Genomic DNA, 22,041 nt, shown 5'->3' on the forward strand with positions numbered 1-22,041 from the left:
ACGCGTACCGTTTCAACACGTGCCTTTACAACGCGTCTTTAACAACGCAAGTCGTTACAACGACTTGCGTTGTTGGGCGTGGATAGTAAATAGTATAATTTACTATTCTAACACCAGTCCCCGTGGATAGTAGGGAAGGTGTTGGAATAGTAAATATACTATTCTTTATCCTTTAGCGCCCTCCAGCGCAAGTCGTGTTTAAGACTTGCGTTGTAAAGGACGCGTCATAAAAGCACTGCGGAGTAACATCCGCGTTGAAAAGGATGTTCCCCGAAAGAAGGAGCACTCTTGCACATAGGAAGTAAAGGCCCTTGAGGAAAGGCATGGAAGCACAAAGTACGAAGAAACCTCTCAAGAGAGGTCGCTGAGGGGAGATACACTTGTAATGCTTCCTTGTGTGTTCAGGATGCTGAAAACTTCCTCAGGGTAATGACGAGGAGTGCCACGATGACCGAAGAACCCAGGAGAGCCGCAATCACAATAGTGGCGATGGCTCCGGAGCCCAGCGAGCCTGTGGAGGATGAAGAGAGACAAAAGTGAGCATACACTCCACTCACTAGTGCATTCTGTAGCAGACAAATATTTGCAAAGAACATCTTTATAAACAATTATAATTACCAAAAATTGGGTGTCATTTGATCAACTTCCGAAGAAGGAAAGGCGAATATCTGGATATGCAACCATGAGATCACTGCGGAGCTCACTAGTGAGCACCCAAGTAGCTGTGCTGTCTTGCTGGAATGTAAGACGCCTACCAGAACAATGATCGGTTCTAAGATTTTTAACAGCTAGAGTCAAGCTATTTCAGTGATCTTGTCTTCACAGCTCACTTCATTGATGTTTGTTTATCTGATTGTTGATGTATGCCAAATACTTTAGCTCAATGGTGATGTCACTACCCAAATAACCCTTGGTATGGTGGTTGAAAGGAATTGGGTTGTTGGTTGACTGGGGCATGAGCCCCTGTGAAACAGCCACAATCCCTTGCAGGGTGAACCACAAAAAGTCACTAAATTAATCTGTGCTTAACCCTGGGTAGCTTGGTACAAAAGCAGCAAGGCTTAACTTAGAGGCAATGGGTAGCTTGGTACAAAAGCAGTAAGGCTTAACTTAGAGGCAATGCGTAAAGTGTTTATTCAGCAGACAAACAGTAATAAAGTGATAACACAACACAAATTCAGATGTAATAAATATGCTTAGTCAATAAAAAACATTGCATATAAAAAGAGCACAACAATTATTTGTCCTAAAATTACAATTAAAAATACATCTTAATAACTCATCAAGAGATATTATCTTAATACTGGTGCTAGCAACAATTTTACACATAGGATGTAAAGTGCATTTGGAGAGACTTCTGAAAAACTCATTAAAATATATGTGTTGATTTGAATAAAAATAAAAACACAACACAAGCAAAAATCCCATACCAACATAGAAAAAATACATTTTAATAATTTATTTGACATCAACAATCTAATCAGTAGAGTTAGAGCTAAGAATTTTAAAAGTTTTTAGTAAAAACTAGCACCAACCGAGGACATCTAGTCATGTGCAACTGGGTTAAAGTCGCAAAATATGGCCGACCGCGATGGACTGCAGTTCCGATATAAGATAGTAGATTGGGCCCAGTCAGCCTTTACCTTTGGACTTAGCATTTTGCGAAAAGTGTTCTGACAAGGTAAAGTGCAGCGGGGCAAAGCTGCAGGCTGTGTCCGAGGAGGGAGTGTCATCATCAGAGAACCTTGCATCATAGCTACAGTGACGATTTCTACTTTCAGACTTAGTCTAAAATCTCAAGCAGGACGAAGCAGACGACTGTAGCCAAAAACAGTTCCAGGTGTTCCGATACCCCTTTGGTGAAGGACCACTGAGCATGATTTGCTGTTGTGGAGAAAAACATAGTAGGAGAAGCCGCAAAGTCGATTTAACCACCAATGTACCTTGGGTGGATAGGTAAGCAGGTTGTCTCAGTCTCCTCCTGGCTCTCAAAGCAGTTTTTGGGCAAACATTTTCTATGTCCTCAGTTTTGGGATTTAGCCGTTTGGACACCTTTACAACTTAGGATCCAGGACTTGGTGGGACACCATTTGGGGGTTCAGGGCTCATTCAGCCTTGGTCCAGGTGCGGGTTCAAGATGGTGAACCTCTGTGTGCCCCTGAGGCTGTGAACAGGAGGCCAGCAAACTAGTCCTCTGATAGTCGTGGGTTCAGGTAAAGATCCCAACAGCAGGTCTGGCCTCGGAGGGTTCAAGGTAGGCTCCAGGTAGCAGAGCAATCCTTCCAGGTACAGCAAAGCATCCTTGCATAGTACACAGCAGGCCACTGAGGTGGGCAGTCCTCTGAGAGGCCTTCCACAGGTCCAGGATTGAACTAAAGAGTGGATCAGAAGGTCCTATTTTTTATCACCTGGTGCCCTTCCTTTGGAATGTGGGAGAAGCTTCTAGAAAGGTTCTTTGAAATGCATTGAATGTCCTGACTATCCTGCCCTGGCTCCAAGCTGGCTGCAGTGACAATGTAGAGGTGATAAGCTTTTTGTGTGAAGGCAGATAAAACCATATTCAGTTAAAAGTTGGGTTGTGCCCTGCTTCACCCCCCCCCCATCCTGCCAGCAGATAGCCCATAAAGGCACACCTAATCTCCCTATTGTCTGACTGTCTAGGAGGAATTTCGCAACGTCTGTCAATTTCAGCACTAAAATTGAGGTAGGTAGGCAAAAAGAAATTGGGGCAAGACAACCCTAAGGGTGAAAATTCTAATAGTGAGTAATTGAAAGCTTAAAAATTAAAGAGATGCAGATGGCACAGAGACTATTGGAAGGAAGATCTTGTTTCTATAAACAGCAGTTAAAAATAAGCGATTGCTTTAATTATAGCTTTAATTATAGCCAAACAGAATATTTAAGTATTCATATTTCAGCTGGAAGGACTCCAAAAAGACCTTTCAGGTGCTAAAAACCCTTACTAACCATAAACGTGTTTATATCAACATTCTCCCCTCTAAGGACCTGTGTGATAAATCCCTCCCTTTGTTTACAATTAAATCCTGTGGATTTTATGAGATTGCACTTTCTCAGAATCGCCTGAAACCTTCAGGTGAGCTCAAACTATAAATGGCAACATTGACAGAAGCTTTATTGAAGCCCTGAAGTGACCATAAACTATGAATCCATTGTTTGTTGAATGGAAGTCCTTTTCCAGACGCACAAACAATGGAATCTCTAGCGAGGGAGTTAATACCTGGATCTCTTTTTGAGCCATAACCTGCTCATGTCCAGCTGCTTATTAACCCAGTGGTTGGAGATGCAGTATGTCAATGCCTTCAGGTATTCTTGTACTTAAGTATCATTTCAAGCAGCTGAATAGGGGAGTAATCTGTAACTTATATCCAGAAAAAATAGCAAATTACCAAACCATTACTCTTCTGTATCCATTAGAAACAGTTGTAGCAGTTAACTATATGAATATCTGGACACAAACAAGATCTTGAATGATCGGCAGTGTGGCTTTCAGCCTGGAAGAGGCATGGAAACTGCAACACTGTTTCTTATGGAGCAGCTCTGAAAGGTCCTTGATTAAAGAGATTTAGCAGGAGCGGTCCTTTTGGATCACTGCTCTACTTTCGATACAGTGTTTCACAACAAACTGATCTAACGCCTTAAAAAGGTTGGAAAACCCAGGCTAGTTTTGCAGTGGTTCACATCCTTTCTAGAGGATTATGTGCAGTCAATTAAGATTGCTAAGCATTTTTATGCCTGCTCTAATATCTTCACAAGAGGGGCATCATTGTATCTGGAGCTTTTTATCCTATATGTATACCAGCTTTCCAAACATATTCAATCGTCAGCTATACTGTTTCTCGTATGCAAACTTGTAGGAAAGTGGAATATTATGTGGTAAGGCTGGGTTGCCTTACCTTGTAATATTGTCAAAATACCCCAGAGATGGTCCTTAGATTCACACTAATAAATCCTTAGATCAGTCCTGGTAACATGGCAAAGAGCAGTAAGGCTATACTAGAGGAACATGTGTTAAGCATTTCAGAGTACCTACATGGACGATAAGTTGCCACAACTCGAGAGAAATCAGACACTAATTTATAAAAATAGAGTGTATGTTAATCTTAATTTAGACACTAAAATGAACAGAATAGCATACATATATCCAAAGCTATAGGTTTTTTAAGCAATATTAAATCAGCGCAGTAAAATACATAGACTAAATAACATTACGGTCAACAGCAAAATCCACTAGTGATAATTGGTCACTTGCAGGTCGAGTTACTTCGAACCCTTATAGGGACTAGGTCACTCGGGCACCAGGACCAGGCCAAAAAGGTCAGATCATTTTACCCGGCCCGCGAAGTCTGGGCGCAGTGTTACTTTCTCTTTCCTTGGTAGTCAATGGAAGCTGCAGGTTGTGCTCCTTTTACCGCTTATAAGGTGCTGCAAGAAACAAGATGCAAAAACACAACAAGTACACAGTTGCTGACGTCAAATGATGATTGCAAGGTGTTCTCTGTAGTTGCAGCGTCAAGTGTGGGGTCGGTTACTGGACTGATGACCAACGAGTCTTGACAGTGGTAAGCAAAACAAAAAGATTTTGAAACTTTACTGCATTCGGAGGAATAATGTAGCGGCCTGAAACTTCAGGGCAGGTGCGACTACAACTCTGAAAATGCACTGGACCACCTGAATTTAGGTGATCCCTCTGAGGGCCCGATGGCCAGAAATTCTTTAGATCCGGTGAGTGTTTTTACCGGGAGTTTGCAGGAGACTCTTGCCACTAGTCCAGGGGAGACTGAGGCTGCTTTTGGCTTCTATAAGGGTCCCTCTCATCTGGACTGTTGAGCTTAGGCCAAGGACGAATGTTGCTTGCTCAGTTCCAAGTCTGTTGCCTCAGGGACCAAGTATCCCTCTTTTTCTTTGTGCTGGTAGGCAAGGTTCTCTTGTCGGTGACTTAGGTCTAATCTTGGTCCTGCTTTGAAGTAAGTTGTTCAGATCTGAGGTTCTGGTGTCAGGGGATACCTTAAAAACTAGATTTAGGTCATGGTGCAGAAAGCAACATCTCTCACATATAAAAAACTAGTGAACAACTTACCAGACCCCACACAGAAGCTTAAAGAGAAATGGGTGGGGGAACTGGGTGAGATGGACGAGACGGAGTGGAATGAAGCGCTTGCGTCACAGCGTGAAGTAGGCATATCAGCCAGGTTCCGCTTAGTACAACTCAAGATTCTACACCGCACTTACTATACTAGACCACTTTTACATAAAATACAGAGGGCGTCGCACCCTTACTGCCTCAGGGGCTGCGGGGATGAGGGTACTCTACTCCACACTTTGTGGGATTGCCCATGGATCCAAGAGGTCTGGAGGCAAATCATGCGCACAGTCTCCCAAGCCATGGAGGTGTCAGTCCTACCTGAACCCCGTAAGTGCCTGCTGAACATTTGGGACCCTAACGACTTGGACAGGTACGGGCAGCTGTGGGTTACACTGGCTGTGACAGTGGCCAAACGAGACATTGCGCAGAAATGGGGGGCCCCGGAACTGCCTACGGTGGCTGGATGGATCAGGAACATGGACCTACTGATGGTGAAAGAGAGGGCAGTGTATGTACTACGAGCGTGCCCCCGTAAATGGAATAGGGTGTGGATGCGCTGGAACAAGTATAGGGGGGAACCATGTGAATCATTGCCAGAGGGTGGGGACTCGGAGTCTGAGGAAGATGAGGACTAGATGGAGTAGGTCTCTCTGTTGAATGCTGCTGGGTGACGGGAGGGGGCGGAGCTGCAGTGTTACACTGGAAATATTGAAACACACGTGGAATGACCGAATGCAGACTGTGTACAGACATAATCCGTTGCCAAATGATGACCTTAGTTGAGTTTTACTGTTTTCACTTTAGCTAAAAATTGTAATGTTGGGAGCAAATACACATTCTACGAATGGGATACACAGGGACTGACATGTAGTATTATTATGAAGGGGAGACACGGATGATGAGTATTAGTTGGTCAGGATTACTTCATGCATGAATCGTGATGACACCAGATATTGATTGGAACATAACCTGCTTTATCCGTTTCTTATGATTGCAATTTACATTCACATGTAAAAGTGGATTCCAGATGTTGATGTGCATATGATGTTTGCAATCCTGACAATAAAGATTTAAAAAAAAAAAAAAACTAGATTTAGGGGAGTTAGGGGTGTGGGAGCTAGTCACCAATGGGCAGTCTCGTGCCTGCAGCTAGTCTACCCAAGAAGTGACCACATCCAGTGGTGTAGGTCACCTTTTCTACTCAGAACCCACTATTTCTGCCCTCCTAAAGATGGCAGAATTCAATTTTAGGTGTAGAGACCAGTGTACCCACCCTAGAGCTGTGGGCAGCCTTCCTGGGGGTGTACACCTCCTGCATAGCTAATTTCCCACCTTGCCTGGATGCAAACGTGCCTGGGGCGAGGGGAGGGCTCTTTCCTCCTCACGGGGACAGCCCAGATGCATATCAGAGATGGTGTAGCCTTTGAAGCTCACCAGTCTGATGTGCCAAATCCACTAGTCATCTGGGGAGGTGGGAAGTGTGACCTCCTTCCTGTCCATGCATTTGTTCCTGGCTCCTGGGAGTGACCACACTGCCTGGCAGGAGGTCAGAATCCTGTCTTGGTGGCAGAAGGCACAGAAAAGCACAGGATGGGTAACAGGAAAGCTGAGGGCAACCAGGGGGTAACCTCTAAGGTGCCCTCTGGGTGCATGCACGTCACCCAGGGCATGATAATCATGTCAGGGGCGAGAAGGCACGTTGTTTGATACCAAACATTACTTATTTTAGTGGTACCATAATGGAGCTAGCAATCTCGAGGGTGTCTGTTTGGCAGCCCATGCTATCCTATTGACCGCTAACACATATAATAGTTTCCAATGGGGAATGCCACAACAGAGACATATATGCTTGCAGTGATATGCCCACACCCTGCCTCTTGCGCTGAGGATGCCTACCTTAGGGGTGCCTTACATATCTCAAAAGCAGTGTAGGGTGAGAGCACAGTGGATTTAGAGCAGTGTGCACTGCTTCTGCAGTCTGCAATGGCAGGCCTGCTGTCAGTAGTTTGCATAGGTCACCCAGGGTGGCACAAAACTGTGCTGCAGCCCTGATGACCCCTTGGGTACCCCTGGTACCATATGCTAGGGACTTATAAGGGGGTAAAGCGTTTGCCAATTTGGGATTAACAAGTTTAAAATAACAGTTTTTGGAGGTAGCACAGGCACTGGGCAGCAGACTCCAGTGCACTATCGGAGTCTTATCAATCAGATTTAGAGAACAAAGTGGGGGTTGACCATACAAAGAGGCACTCTACTACAAAGATAATATCCAGCTGGTAATCTACCTCGATGAGCATTTTTCAGGTTTTTTATTTTGCCTTCACAGTTGTATCTAGTCAGTCCACCAGTGGATGGCAAATAGTTTTTAAAAATTATTCCAAATGCGTCATAGTTAATTATTCTGAGAAACCATAAAGATTGCTGTGTAGAGGTCGGGTGGCCAAATAGCGGGGGCCTGTTCCGCTGTCTGGCAACTGAGGTAAATCTTTAGATGACATATTAAATGTTTAACTATCAATGCAATCCCAAATAAATATGATCTACAGCGCACATTATGCTCTTCAGGTTTTAAAATGCTCCTTTCTTCTTCTCCCGAAAGACAAGTTTGCCCACAATATATTGGCATGCCTGGATTCCAAATTGGATTATTGCAATAGGTTCTGCCTGTATCTTGCAATTACTATGCAATTATAAAAAAAGGGAACAAGGAAAGAACGCAGCAATTGAAGTGATTTTGCACTGAAGAAAATATGATCGTATCTGAGGTGGGCAAAGAAACCTCCACTTGTTGAGTGTGGAATGAAGGGTCAAGTACTTATGGCTAATTCATAAAGTCTACTACCATCTGGACATTTTTTGTCTTTCATCTTTGACAAACTACTATACGTCACACATCTCTCTTCATTGTGAGGGTCGACTGTTGCTCTAAAGTTCCGTCCACAAGAAGAGCTTAAGAGGGGGGTCACGCTTTTAGATACTTAGATGGTAAGATGTGGAATTGATTGCCTCATGGAGTGAAACAGGTTAAACAAATCCTCCCTTTCAGAGAGGCCCTTAATAATTTCCTTTCGTATGTTGCTTGGCTTGTGCTAACTATGCTGAAAATATAGTTCTAAGCACCAAGAAGCCAATACGGTTGTGCTTTATAAGAAGCAAATCAGAAACAATATTCCTCTACCATAATGTCCCAGTTATTTGGGGGCAGAGCTAACTGCCATGCTGTAGGCAGCACAAAGCGAGAGCTCCTGGTCGGACGACGCCCAGGATGCCAGGACTACAGAGGCTGCAGTGGGGCTGGCGAGTGCAGGAGCGGGCACTCCTGATCAACGGAGTCCCAGGAAGGGTTGAATGCGACTGCGAGCGCCTCCTCCTCACATATAAAATGGCAGCTCCATAGGAGTGCAGAGACAGCAGAGCTTGCCACGATGGTGCTTTCAGCTAGGTGGTTTCTCCTCCCCATTTTGTCTCTGGTATTGGCCCAGAAGCAGGTGCCCGGACTGCTCCTTGCAGCCCCCAACCCTGCAGGAAAGGGCCTCCTTGATGGCTTCCTCTCAGCGGGGACTTGCAGCGGTGTAGGCAAACTCCACACCATCTGCGCCATGTGAAGAGGCTCCCATGCTGCAAGGTGAGGAGTGCTGCAGCTGGCTGGGGTGCCTTCCCAGGCCCACAAGCACCTGGATGGCCGGTTATGGGAAAGATGGGGGTCTTGGGGACATCGGACCTCTGGCCTTGTGACCAACCGGCTTCCCCCTACTGCTGGTCTCTGGGGGAAGCGGCTGGGTAGCCTGGGGTCCCCCGCTGCTGTGCATGTCGGTCCCCTGTAGGGTGGGTACCTCTGAAGGGAACTGTCCTTCGCCCCCGATAGGTGCCCTGCTATCTGCCTTGCATTGACTATTACTGCCCTTGAAGGGCCCAGCTGTTAGTGTTTCGCCTTCCCCTACTACTTTGTTTTTGTGACACTCTTGTTGGAGCTGGGGTAGCTAGTTGGCTGGGGATCTCCCCGGTTACCCATGGAGGCATTTCAGGACAGCTGTGAGAGGTGGGGCGGTGGTTCCACATACATGTTCTTCAATTGCCGGAGCCTCTAGCACCATCAAAGGACAACTGGGGCTTACTTCAAGATAACTGCGCCAGAAAGCCATTGGCCACAGTCCAAATGTTCCAATTGCCTAGGACCCCATGGGCCTCTGCGCAGGCCATAATCCCAAAACTAGAACAATCTGTTTCATGAGCAACTGAGGGACTCATTAGTAGATTAAAATCCAGGTCAGGAGACACCGTGTTGCAAAGACACAAATCCAGGGCCCATTCAAATCCACAAGCCAGGCAATGGAAAACAGGCTGCACGCAAGTGAAGAAAGAAAACCAGAAAGATAAACTGTACGCCACACTCGGAGTCGCCAGAGGCAGCGATCCATAGTATTCTAGCATCCGGTTACGAAACTGGAGCAGCCGGGGCAGATCGTCGTGGGGCACAGACTGTGCATCCATTCTGGAGTAAACAAATCAACAGCAGTATGCCTGCTCCCAAAGCGAGAATTAACGGGAAACCGCCGAAGACACTCAAAAAAATTGAATTAAAAAATGCAGGGATCATCCCAAATATAGTTTGAAATGAGGTCACAAGGCCAGAACATACTACTTTAAAAAAGTGTGCCAGGCCTGTGGTCGACGAGGCATTAAAGATTGTGCGAATCAAAGCACCGAAATGCAGGGGCAGGGCTGTGATTAATAAGGCATTCCATTCACCTCAGTACGAATATTTGCAACGTGAAGGACGAATGTCTCACGCGCTGATGTAAGGGGGACTTCTGGGACAAAAGAGCTCTTATTCGACTCATCTTGTTGAACTCTGCTTTCGAGGTCGGGATAGAAGGCCAGATGGAAACATCGAGCCTCCCATGTGGAGGAGGAAACAAGGCATTCTTACAGCAAACTATGCGCTGGGAAACTGAAACGATATAAGGAATACCGGCAAGCATACCACTGCAATCTTCATTATTAATAACAAATAACTGCCGTTTGCAAGCAATGTGAAAGTTGGTGTAATAGCCAGGGTGGGGGTGCCTTTCAAAACACACGCAAGATTTGGTGCCTGTACATTGCAAGAACAGTGCAATTGCAGATTTCTACAGAATAATGAATGATCTAGTGTGGATGTGCAATCTTCACCTTGCAAATAAACTTCTTTTCCTTCCCTCAAGCACCTAAATGTGAATGGGAGATTCCAAACTTCATGAAGATAAGCACTACCTAAAGGTTCAAATCTACCTATGGCATAGTGTTTCATGCAGGCCTCAAATTTAAACAGGGGGAAAGGTAGAGTTACCAACCCATGGATGAGCCAATCTGCAGAATTCGACTCGGACACTGAAAATGGTAACGGTTCCAGTTTTTCAATATGCAACAGTGAAAACGTGGTATCCTTCATTGACATAAATTGTTGTTTAACAGTCAAATTAAAAGGCAAAAATAACAAACTCGTGTTCATGTAATCCCAAGGCACCTTTCCATTTTACATCGTTTGAAGTGTCCAAGCAAACTGCATAACAGAACGCAATTGATTCTGCCCATGGTACAGTACTGCAATGTCTTCTTGCACAATATCAACAACAGATGAAACAATATTATCCAATGTGTAAATGTGGGAAGAAAGGGTGTTGATGCTATTATCTACAACGGCAAGCACTTTTTCTAAATTTGCCTGATCTATAGCTCTGAGCCTAGAAGCAGCTTCAATCTGGGACAGTTTCCAAACCTCGTTGTAAGCAGCATATATCCATCTTTTCGACCTGCCTGCTGCAGGACCTTTAACAAAATCATTTAAATCGACGGAGTCAGTCAGCTTGGACAAGTGCAACTTAACAGACGCCAAGGTTGAATGTCTGAGCCAACTCTGGCACAATTTGCCTACAGAATAGGTGGTGACTGAATGTTGAGTCTGAAAACGGGGATCTACTCTAACCTCTGTATAGCCAGAGGTCAGACCCAGAAAACGGTGCTGGCAGGAATCTGCACTTTTTTTGCCATTGCAACCAGCCTTCGGGATTAATGCTGGAAACATTAAAAGAGGAATTTCTCAACAGGGCTTGTAACTCAATTAGGGAAGTACTGGTGTAATTATTCCAAAGGGGAAATTCACCCAAATCAGGAAATAAAGGAGCATTTAGTTTTTTAGAAGTAGCCAATCCAAAGCAGGTGGTTTGTGAAATAGTAGCATTCAGAAACAACATATGGTTTGGGATGAGACATGCATGATGCAAAACCTCAGAGCCTTGCACTTGCAAACTTTTAGAACCCCAAACAGATTTAAGATCAATTGTATCTTTCCACTTTTCATAGCCCCCAACAGCCAAATGGTCAATAAAGGACTTCGAATACAATAATTTTGTGTGGGTAAGTCTAACCTTGGAAGAGGACTTCTCAGTCATTCTAAAATAAAATGCATTAGGGTTTATTGATTAAAATCAGTAAAATAATAAAACTGTTTCAAAAGTGTTTTTGAGCTGCCTTCCACTGGTCTGGTGGGGGACAGTGTTCCCACTGTGTGTAGTTAACCACATTTCTAAATGAATTCGTCTTATTCAGAAAGTGATTGCCAAAATGCTGGTAACAGTACAAATCACCATAGTTTGCAGACTCTAAATATAAATCTTCAGCATCGAAGGCAGCATAATATTTCAAATCAGAAAACAAAGCCTCTACGGCTTAGATGTCCCAATCATCAGAGCAAATATTTTGTTTAACCACATCCCCCATAGAAACTCGGGGTACATTGGGAACATTAATAACCTCTGTGGGCCCATGAATCTGGAACTTTACAGCATCCCATACAATCCCATCTAAAACGGGCCAAGCAGTTATATTCACAAATGTCTGGTCCCTCTTCATGATGTGCGAAGAGGAGTTGGGGGCCAAAGATCCATCAATCAGTCGAATTGAAGTTCTTTCTTGAACGTAGTGTCCATTAATAAAACGAAAAAAATACACCACAAATCTGATGGACATGAATAAAAAAAATGCAAAAAGTACCACGCAAATGTAAGTCCAAGGGGGAATCAAAAAGGAAAATGCGACTTACCAGTATGCATCTGTTCTTGGCATGTAGAGCTGCAGAGTTACACACTGTGCATAGATTGCCACCTAGTGTTGGGCGCGGATGTTTGCAGTTTGTTGCTGTCCTGAAAAGTTCTTTGGAAGTCACAAGATAGGTGACTCCACCTTTGGACCACATTGCACAAGGGCATCGGCTCCATCCTCGGATTTTTTTTCGCCATTAGGGAAATGATGGAGCTTTGCAAGAAAAGGAAGGATGTCCATGTAAGCTGTATCTAATTAAGATAATATTGGAACAGACAAGGGTCACCGGGGAGGCGGGTGGGCATGTGTAACTCTACAGCTCTATATGCCAAGAACAGATGCATTCTGGTAAGTAGCATTTTCCATTCAAGGCATACGAGCTGCAGATTACACACTGTGTATTGATTGTAAAGCAGTACCCACTCTTAGCGGCGACCACCCCTATCTGTTGCAGTAGTTTGAAATAATGTTTTGAGAACAGCCTGGCCCACATTAGCTTGTTGCTTAGTTTGCAACTCTACACAGTAGTGTTTTGTGAATGTGTGCGGTGTAGACCATGTAGCTGCTCTGCAGATTTCATCTAGGGAAATGTTCCCTAAAAATGCCATTGAAGCCCCTATTTTCCTTGAGAATGGGCTTTAGGGGGAACCAATAACGTACATTTAGCTTTGTAGTAACAAATCTGTATGCATTTAGCAATCCATCTAGCTAACCCAGATTTTGAAATGGGATTACCCTTATGTGGTGGTGAGAAAGACACAAAAAGTTGTTTGGTCTTACGAAAGGGTTGTGTTCTCTCGATGTAGTATAGCAATGCTCTTTTGACATCTAGGGTATGATTAGCTCTCTCTGCTACTGTCTGTGGCTGCGAGAAGAAAACGGGCAGCTCCACAGATTGATTGAGGTGGAAGGTAGAAATGACTTTGGGCAGGAATTTTGGATTAGTACGGAGAACGGCCTTATTATGATGCATTTGCAAGAAGGGTTCTTGTAGTTCGCGAACTCTCTGCAGAGAAGTAATAGCTACTAGGAACGCAACCTTCCATGTTAAAAATTGTAGTTCACATAAGGGTTCGAAGGGAGGCCCCATCAGCCGTGTTAGAACAATGTTTAAATTCCACACAGGTGAAGGTGGTACTCTGGGAGGTATTATTCTCTTAAGGACTTCCATATCTCATTTCCATTGGACAGTGGGTGAGGATATCTGGCAGCGAAGCTTGGGTATTTGGCATTTTTGTGGGTGGCAAAGAGGTCTATCTGAGGTTGTCCCCACATCTGAAAGAATGGTTGAAGAACTTGCGGATGAAGTTTGCAATCGTGAATCTGTTGTGTCTGCCGACTTAACAGATCTGCTATGGTATTTTGTACCCCTGGGACATGCTGAGCTAAGAGGAATATGTTTTGAGGTATAGCCCACAGCCATATGTTTTGTGCTAGATGAGAGAGTTGCAGAGAGTGTGTTCCGCCCTGTTTCTGTATGTAATACACGGCTGTCATATTGTCCGTGCGGACTAACACAGCTTTGTTTGATACTTGCTGTTCGAAAGCTTACAGTGCTAGGAATATAGCTAGTAACTCCAGATGATTGATGTGGAGTAACTTTTGTTGCGGTGTCCACCTGCCTTGCATGGTGTGTTGCTGTAGGTGGGTCCCCCAGCCAGAGAGCGATGCTTTTGTTGTCAAGATTATCTGAGGAACTGGCTCTAGGAACGGTCGCCCCTTGGAAAGGTTTTTGGTGTTCCACCACTGCAGAGAGCGATAAGTCGACCGTCTACCAACACTAGGTCTGTTAATTAACCTTGAGCCTGATTCCATTGATGTGATAGGCACTCTTGTAGAAGACGCATTTGAAGTCTTGCATGGGGGACTATGCAAATGCAAGACTCCATCATCCCTATGAGCTGCATGAACACTTGTGCTGGAAGGGAGTGTTGTGGCTGAAACATTGTGAGAAGAGTTTGCATGCTGGCTATCCTTGCTGGAGTGGGATAAGCTAGCGCTGTTGAGGTGTTTATTGTAGCATCCAGGTATTGTTGTACTTTGGATGGTTGCAGATGAGACTTGGCATGGTTTATTGTGAACCCCAAGTTGTGGAGCAGTTGGATCGCTGTATGAGTGTGTTCCACACACTGGTTGTATGAGCTGGCTTTTATGACCCAGTCGTCGAGGTACGGGAAGACGTGGATGTGCTGTCTTTGTTAATGTGCTGCTGCTACTGCTAGGCACTTGGTGAATACTCTTGGTGCTGTTGTGACTCCGAATGGGAGTGCTTTGAATTGATAGTGCTGCCGGTCTATTACAAATCTGAGATACTTTCTGTGAGCTTTGTGTATGGGAATGTGGAAGTACGCGTCCTTGAGATCTAGAGTAGCACGGAAGTCGTTTTGTAACAGGAGAGGAAGGACTTGTTGGAGTGTGACCATGTGAAAACGGTCTGACTGTATGTAAATGTTTAGCGGTCTGAGGTCTAGAATAGGCCTTAGAGAGCCATCCTTCTTTGGGATAAGAAAGTATAGGGAGTAAACTTCCTTGTTTTGTTGGTGCAGAGGAACTGGTTCTATTGCACTTTTTTCTAGCAAAGATATTACTTCTTGCTTTAACAGTGATAGATGTTCTTGTGACATTGGACGCTGTTTGGGTGGTATGTTTGGGGGGGTAGATGTAAGTTCTAGACAGTAACCTGGCTTAATAATTTGTCGCACTCACCTGTCTGATGTGATGTTGGTCCAGGCAGGAAGGAATTGTTGCATTCTTCCCCCCACAGGAGTGGAATGTTGGGGGGGAAGGGAAGGAAAGTCATTGGGAAGGGGTGGAGGAAGAGTGGGAGTGAATTTGGATTGGCTATGGGTCTTGTAGGAAGTGTAGGGGCTTTCGGGGGAGTATCCTCTTGCGTTGCCTCTATATGATGAGCGACCAAAAGAACGTCTGGGAGCTTGCAGCTGCAAAGCTCCCATAGATTTTGCTGTGTCGGTGTCTTTTTCATTTTCTCTAAAGACACATCGGCATTAGGGCCAAATAAATGTGTTTCATCAAATGGCTGATTGAGGATGGAATTTTGTACCTCAGGTTCAAAACCTGAAATACGTAGCCATGTATGTCTATGCAAAAGGGTACTGGTATTGATTGTCCTTGAGGCAGTAACTGCAGCATCTAGGGCACAACAAATGGAAGTATTAGTAATATTTTTACCTTCTTGTTATAGTGCATTGGTCCTATTCTTATACTTGTCTGGTAGATGCTGCAGTATGGACTCCAGTTCATCATAATGTGCCCTGTCATATCTTGCCAACAACACTTGAGTTTTGGCAATGCGCAATATGTTAGCTGCCTGTGACACTCTGTGCTTACCAGAGGAGTCAACTGGGTATGTAGGGGCAGCTTTGTATTTTTTCTCAATGCGAGGGTTGAGGACCCGAGCCCTGACAGGGTCTTTAAATACCTCTGTTACTTGCTTAATGACCCCTTTAAGCATTGGCAAAATGGCAGTGGACCTTTAGGTATTATCAAAAGTGTCCAATAGGAAATCTTCCTCCACAGTATCGGTGTGTACGTCAACCCCATGGTACTGGGCAGCTCTTTGGACTAGTAGGTTAAAACCTGCAGTGTCCTCTGGTGGGGAAGGCCTGGAAGGATATACATTGTCTTGGGGGACGTAAGGCACATCAGGGGTGTTATAATCATCCCATGGGTTAGGTGACTGAGGGGGACTATTGGTCCCTGCTGGGTCATGTGCACCCCCACCTGTGTCATCAGAGTCTGTATCTACATCATCATCTGGATTAGTGGATGGTGTAGGCAAATTATGTGGTGTAGGAGGAGGAACAGTATGGTGAGGTAGTGGAGAAGGGACCCTTAATGGAGAGGTTGCAATGTCTCTCTTCTTTGGAGGAGGAGGAGGTGCAGGCACCTCTAGTGGTCTCTTCTTGGAGCTAAGAGCTATTTGGCCAGTCTTAGGATCCTTTACAAGAGTCTTTTGAGTAGGATCTGGTGTAAAAAGCTTTTCTGTCTCTGGTAGATCCTTTCGCGTCGAAGTTTTCGGTTCCGGAGGTGTCTTCGGCACCGACTCGGTAGCTGGTCTAGAGTCTTTTGGCTTAGAAGTATGACCTTTTGAAATGTCTTTTACCGGAACGTGTTTTTTCGGTTCCGGGTGTTTTGTTCCGCTCCGAAGCGTGTGAGTCAGGACCTTTAGGTGTTTTTTTACTCGGCTCCGAGTGCGGTTTTGGCATCAATGAGCCGGTGCCAGTCTCCGGCGCCGAGTGCTTAGGCGTCGGAGCAGCGGTAGGCGTGGTTGAGGAAGATGGCTTCTTTTTCGGTTTCGGTATGGGATCGGCACCGGGAATAGGCTGACTCGAGCCCGAGCCGCCTGAAGACTTAATAGGCTTCTTTGTTGAGCCCAAAGGCAAGGCGTGGGAAGCAGTCTCTCGGTGTGCACCCGGGCCCGAAGGTGAGGGTGTGGCCGAAGCCTTTTTTGAGGGTGTCAAGGAAGGGTTGGGGTCGACGGTCTTACTTACGACCCGTTGAGCTGGTGGGATGTCCTTGACTTCTGAGTCTTCGGCATCAGAGGAGCTGGCACTTTCTTTGGCCAGCTGATGTTCTAGCACGTCGACGCCTTCTTCGAACATGTAGTCGGGAATCAACGCTGATGAGCGAGCCATTGTTCTTCGAGCTCGTCGGTACCGAATCGTCTTTTTGGAGCGGAAAGAGGCACAGGTGGAACAGTCTTTTTCCTTGTGCTCAGGTGAGAGGCAAAGGTTACACACATCATGTAGATCTGTGTGGGGAAACTTCGACCCACATTGAGGACACGTCTTGAATGGCGTACTTTCCATGAGCCAGAGAGTAAGGCCTAGGTAGGCCCGAAGGCCTTCGTCGACGACCGGAATCGAAGACTTCGAAGTGGTGAAGAATCACGTCGATGTGGAGCGCGGTCAAAACAATACCGTCGAACAGGGTGAGGATTGAGTGCCGAAGGAAATTCGGTTCCAAACCGGAGCGCAGGAAACACATCTGAGCCCGATGGCGGAAAAAACAATCTGAGGATGGAGCCGATGCCCATACGCAATGTGGTCCAAAGGAGGGTCACCTATCTTGTGACTTCCAAAGAACTTTTCAGGACAACAACAAACTGCAAACATCCGGGCCAACACTAGGTGGCGATCTATGCAGTGTGTAATCTGCAGCTCATATGCCTCGAACATGTTTTTTAAACCAGGTAGCAAAATTTGAAACTTTTGAAGGGGACTTATATGTGGACGAGCCAGAGTCAGAGGAAAAACGGGATTGATTAGCCACACGGGTCTCCAAATCAGGCATAGACAAGTCAGTGGGGTAAGTATATTCTCTATCATTAAGGAGATCACCAGCAGTTGAATTCAATAAAGGATTAGTAACTGTACTCATCTCAATGGCAACATCAGGCCTGATGGCAGGATCCGGAACTAAAACAGAGTGTTGCACCATTGCTGGACACGAAACCGCAGGCGTCATACTATGAAGGATTGGCCACCCTGTGTAGTTTGACATTGTCAATGGGAATATACCTGTTCCCTTTTCGCCCAGGAACAGGAGGTAAAATGACTATTCTTGTACCCTGTACGCCAAGCACGGCAACTGGAGCTCTATAGGAAGGAACTAATTATTTCTTGTTCTCAATCTTCTCTCGGACCAGTTGTCCAACTTGGGGTAGCCAGCTGACTACCGGAATCTGCAACGCAGCATCAGATGAGGAGGGCAAGTGTTCCTTTGCAAGACTGTCACTGGTCTTTTGTAGGTTCTGTAAAACATTGGAATGTTCATCTACGTCATAGGATGCGGCTGCCGCCGCCATGTCTAGACCATCAAGGTCTGGGACAAACATTTTGATGCCAAAGAGCATTTTCTATGGGGTCCGCCCACCCAGAGACCTTCTAGGGAGACTATTTAGTGCACGCTGTATGCTATTGAGGTGCTCAAGCCAGTCTCTGCCAGTCCCTAATACCTTAGCTGTCAAGGATTGCTTTAAGTCACGGTTCATCCGCTCCACAACACTATTACCCTCAGGCCGGTATGGAGATGAAAATTTGACCTGGACCCCCAATGAAGCCATGGCATCCTTGTACGCCTTAGAGGCGAACGCTGGACCCTGGTCCGAATGGAAGTTACCACACGCAAAAATTCCCACAAAGACACGCAAATCCCTTACGACAGTTCTGGAATCAGCACTCTTTTGAGGCTACAGCCACAAAAGCGCATGCAAGAGTCAACTGCTACTAAGATGTACGTATACGCAGTATCAGATGAGAAAGGGCCGCAGTGATCTAAATAAACACACAAAAGTGGTTTATTAGATATGTACAACAGCCACATTGAAGGACATAATCGCGTGTTTGTTTGTACAAACCCTGCCACCAATATCGTTGCTGGAGAAGAGAAACAGTAGCTGACACGCCGGCATGCGATGAGGCCATCCCAGCGTGGGCTGCTGTAATCAAAACCTGTCTGCGGTCCGCGTTGGGTATTAACCTGTCACCAACGTCATTAATTCTCACATAAGGAACTTTAACAGGGCTTAAATGATAAGAGTATTTAGAAGGGAAACCTCTATGGTAATTACCTCGCTTCTCTGTTGCGGCAATAGCTGCCAAGATGTCATCATCAATCTTACTTTTGGAACGTGTAACCGCTGCTACTGCATACGTTGCAACTGCTGTCTTTGGGGCTTCATCCGCGAGTCAGTTGCCAACTGCATGAACTCCAACACGCTGGTAACCCAGAGTATGAATTACAAAGACAAGTGGCAGCCACTCGAACCCAGAACATTTTATGTTTTATTGTGTGCTCCTTGGAGTCACGATAATCATTTTGAGTCCTGAAGGGTAGATTGTCATTGTATGATTGAACACAGTAGTAAGAGTCACTTACAATAAGAGTAGTAACACTGGGGTCCGTTTACTCCAATGCAAGCATCAGAGCATGGAGCTCTGCCAACTGGACGGTACAGTTCCCTAATGTCTGAGTATGCACGACATCAGACTTGAATTCGCCATCCACCATAGTATCAACCACAATTGCGTATGCCGAAGAATATGCGTGTTTTAATCCCGTAGCCGCTTGCGCACTGCCATCAGTGTATATGATACAACGGAAATCCTCAAGTGGGCGCATAGTCAGAAGAGCAGGATGAACAAATTCATACTGCAAGAACTGCTGAGTCTGCAAAAAGGAATAAAAAATTAACGTGTCATCCGGGGATGTCAATGACGTGGCCCATTGTATCCACCTAGGGTGCAAAGCTTTAGAATTTGGTACACTGGCTTTCGTAACTGCCTCTAAGGCAGGATACGGGTAACAGCCAAAATGTGTTTTCCCTGCGACAGTGCACATTCCTTAAGAATAGCCATTTGCACTGCTGTCAAAACTTTTTCCACAGTGGAAAACCGCAACTCAGCCGAAGTGTACAAGTGTGACTTGTAAGCGATAGGGACTGTGTCACCCTCATTAAAAGTGAGGTACGTGAAACCCACCGCCCCAGGTACAATTCTAATTACCAGGTTGGTGTGGTTATCACGGGTCAGCAAGAATTTAGATTCAAGCAGATCAGCCTGTAAAGACTGCAAGATGCCTGAATGCTCAGGCAGCCAGCACGATTTAGAAAAAGAAGGTTGTATCAAAGCGTAAAGAGGCTTGATGCGCTGGGCATATTCGGGAATGTAGGTACGGCCGAAATTCAAAAAGCTTTTTTTCATTTCTTTCTTTGGAGAGGGACCCACCTTGGATCCCAGGTTTATCCAGTAAACCTGTTCAAGTCGCTCGCTATATAAAAGTCATGCCCGATGTTTACGCCACACTACTTTCAAATGTCACCAGCCACCACTGATCTAGGGTATCATTCCAATTACATAAGGAAGTTATTGCTAGTGCTGGGACGACTGGATAGCAAAGATGTTGCCTTGCTTAATGTTTATTCTCAAAATATCGACCAACTTCATTCTTGAATATCACAACAGCCCTCTGCCAGCAATGCTGCCCTATAAGTGTATAGTAGGCCAGGGACTTCAATTGTATGGCGGACGTAACTCTAGACAGATCCCACCCCCATTGCACTTGTCACCTGCGCATAAATTAGCAGAAGTCTTCTGCGCTTGAGTGCAGCATTGGGGCCTGGTAGATTGCTAGAGGGTGCTGAATCCCGGGGTCCGGTTTACTCCTATCGATATGGCTTGTGTGATTTAGAGGTACAATTGGATAGGGGACTATGTTGTGGTATGTGAGATGGATGCGGAGTTCCTAGCACTGACCTATTCTGACCACTGCATCTGCTAGGCACTTTTAGGTGGTCCCCTCATAGATCTTGTATAGCTATATGGCTGTTGCATCCGGACCTGCTTGAAGATCTGGCATTTTGGACGACACTCGGGGAGAGGATGACTGATTTCTGGCTTGATAACGCAGGCTTGGTAAAGTCGGTGGCTGTTGAAAGGGAGGCTTTCAAGGTGTTTTTCCGCAGTTACTATATTTCCAGTAAGACAGGAGTGCACACCCAAATGCACTTTGACATTAAACAGCAGGAGTCGGTCCTTAATGAGCTCCCCCGGGGTTGTGTAAGCAGTGCAGATAGCGTATACTTGCTGAAACAGGCAAAATGGTTTGCGATGGTGGAACGCCTGCGACTATATGATTACAGGGCTTAAACTGCAAGGGTGTACATGGAGAGTGACAAGTCTGGGAGCATGTTAGCCTGGCTCCTTCAGGAAGAGGCAAGGAAGCATGCTATCCTTCAGGTACAGATTCACGCAGGAGGACTTTAATGGGGTTTTCCTGCACTACTCTCGTGCTCTATACACATTGGGCGCAGGGGTAATGAGTCAGATGTACTGTTACATTGAGGATTCCTCCCTACCGGTCCAGGATCATGCCATGACGGAGCGACTGGGTGCTTATGTTACAGTGCAGGAGGTTTGGGTGCACTCAAGGAGATGACCATGCAAGGTCCTGGGTCAGATGGATTGCCCATAGAATTCTACTCCAGTAACTCTGCAGCCATTGATGTTTTTAATAGAGAGCAATAGCAAGGATTGCTTTTGCCTTCTCTTTGTGAGGCCACTATTGTATCTCTACCCAAGAAATGAATGGATCTGCTGTTTAGTTGACTCCTACCACCCCCTCTCTATGCTAACACAGATTATAAAATCCTGAGCAAGGTTCTGGCAAACAAGATCTTGCCACATGTGGGGCAATTTGATTCATCCTGATTAGATGAGTTGTATTCCCACTCGTCATATCCTGCCTAATATTGGTCAGCTGATTCACATCCGGGGCATGCAGGAAACTCTCTTACTGGACGCCCTGGCATTATTTGTAGATATTCTGAAAGCGTTTGATTCCCTGCACTGAGAGCTTTTGTATGCTACCTTACTCAGGATGGAGTTTGGAGCGGCTTTCGTTAAATGGACTAGGTTATTGTATACTCAGCCAATGGCAAAAGCCTGGACTGTGCTGGTTATATCAGCTATGTGCACAGTGGACCAGGGCACTTGCCAGGATTGCCCCTGGTCCTCTTTTATTTGTGCTGACTCCAGAGCCATTTGCACTGACAGTGCAGCAAGGTGGACACTAACAGGGAATGCAGGTAATGGGAGATTGCTTGTATATCTCGCTATACACAGATGGCATGCTGCTGTATCTGTGCAATGGGACACCTGATTTGGAGGGGGTGGTGGTGGCATTGTCGGTCTTGTCTAGCCTTGGTGTTAACTGGCATAAATCTTGCGCCTACCCCCTTCGACCTGGCTCGGAAGAGGATCACTTCTTCACTGCTGTGCAGGTCCTGTGCTAGGAATATGCCTCCATAATTTACCTGGGAGTTGATGTTTACAGAT

The 22,041-nt window shown here is 45.6% G+C and overlaps 1 protein-coding gene across 2 annotated transcripts in view; it reads right to left on the reverse strand.

The window, feature by feature from the left end:
• Positions 1–278: 278 nt before the first annotated feature.
• SNORC (secondary ossification center associated regulator of chondrocyte maturation) overlaps positions 279–22,041 on the reverse strand; it is a 306,721-nt gene continuing 284,958 nt past the window's right edge. For both annotated transcript variants that reach the window (XM_086951148.1, XM_086951149.1), the window contains exon 3: positions 279–511. In XM_086951148.1, coding sequence (XP_086807274.1) covers positions 402–511 — 110 coding nt within the window. In that variant the 3' untranslated portion in view covers positions 279–401. The remainder of the gene's footprint in view (positions 512–22,041) is intronic.

Source organism: Lissotriton vulgaris, unplaced genomic scaffold, assembly GCF_964263255.1.
Source record: "Lissotriton vulgaris unplaced genomic scaffold, aLisVul1.2 SCAFFOLD_682, whole genome shotgun sequence".
NCBI lineage: Eukaryota > Metazoa > Chordata > Amphibia > Caudata > Salamandridae > Lissotriton > Lissotriton vulgaris.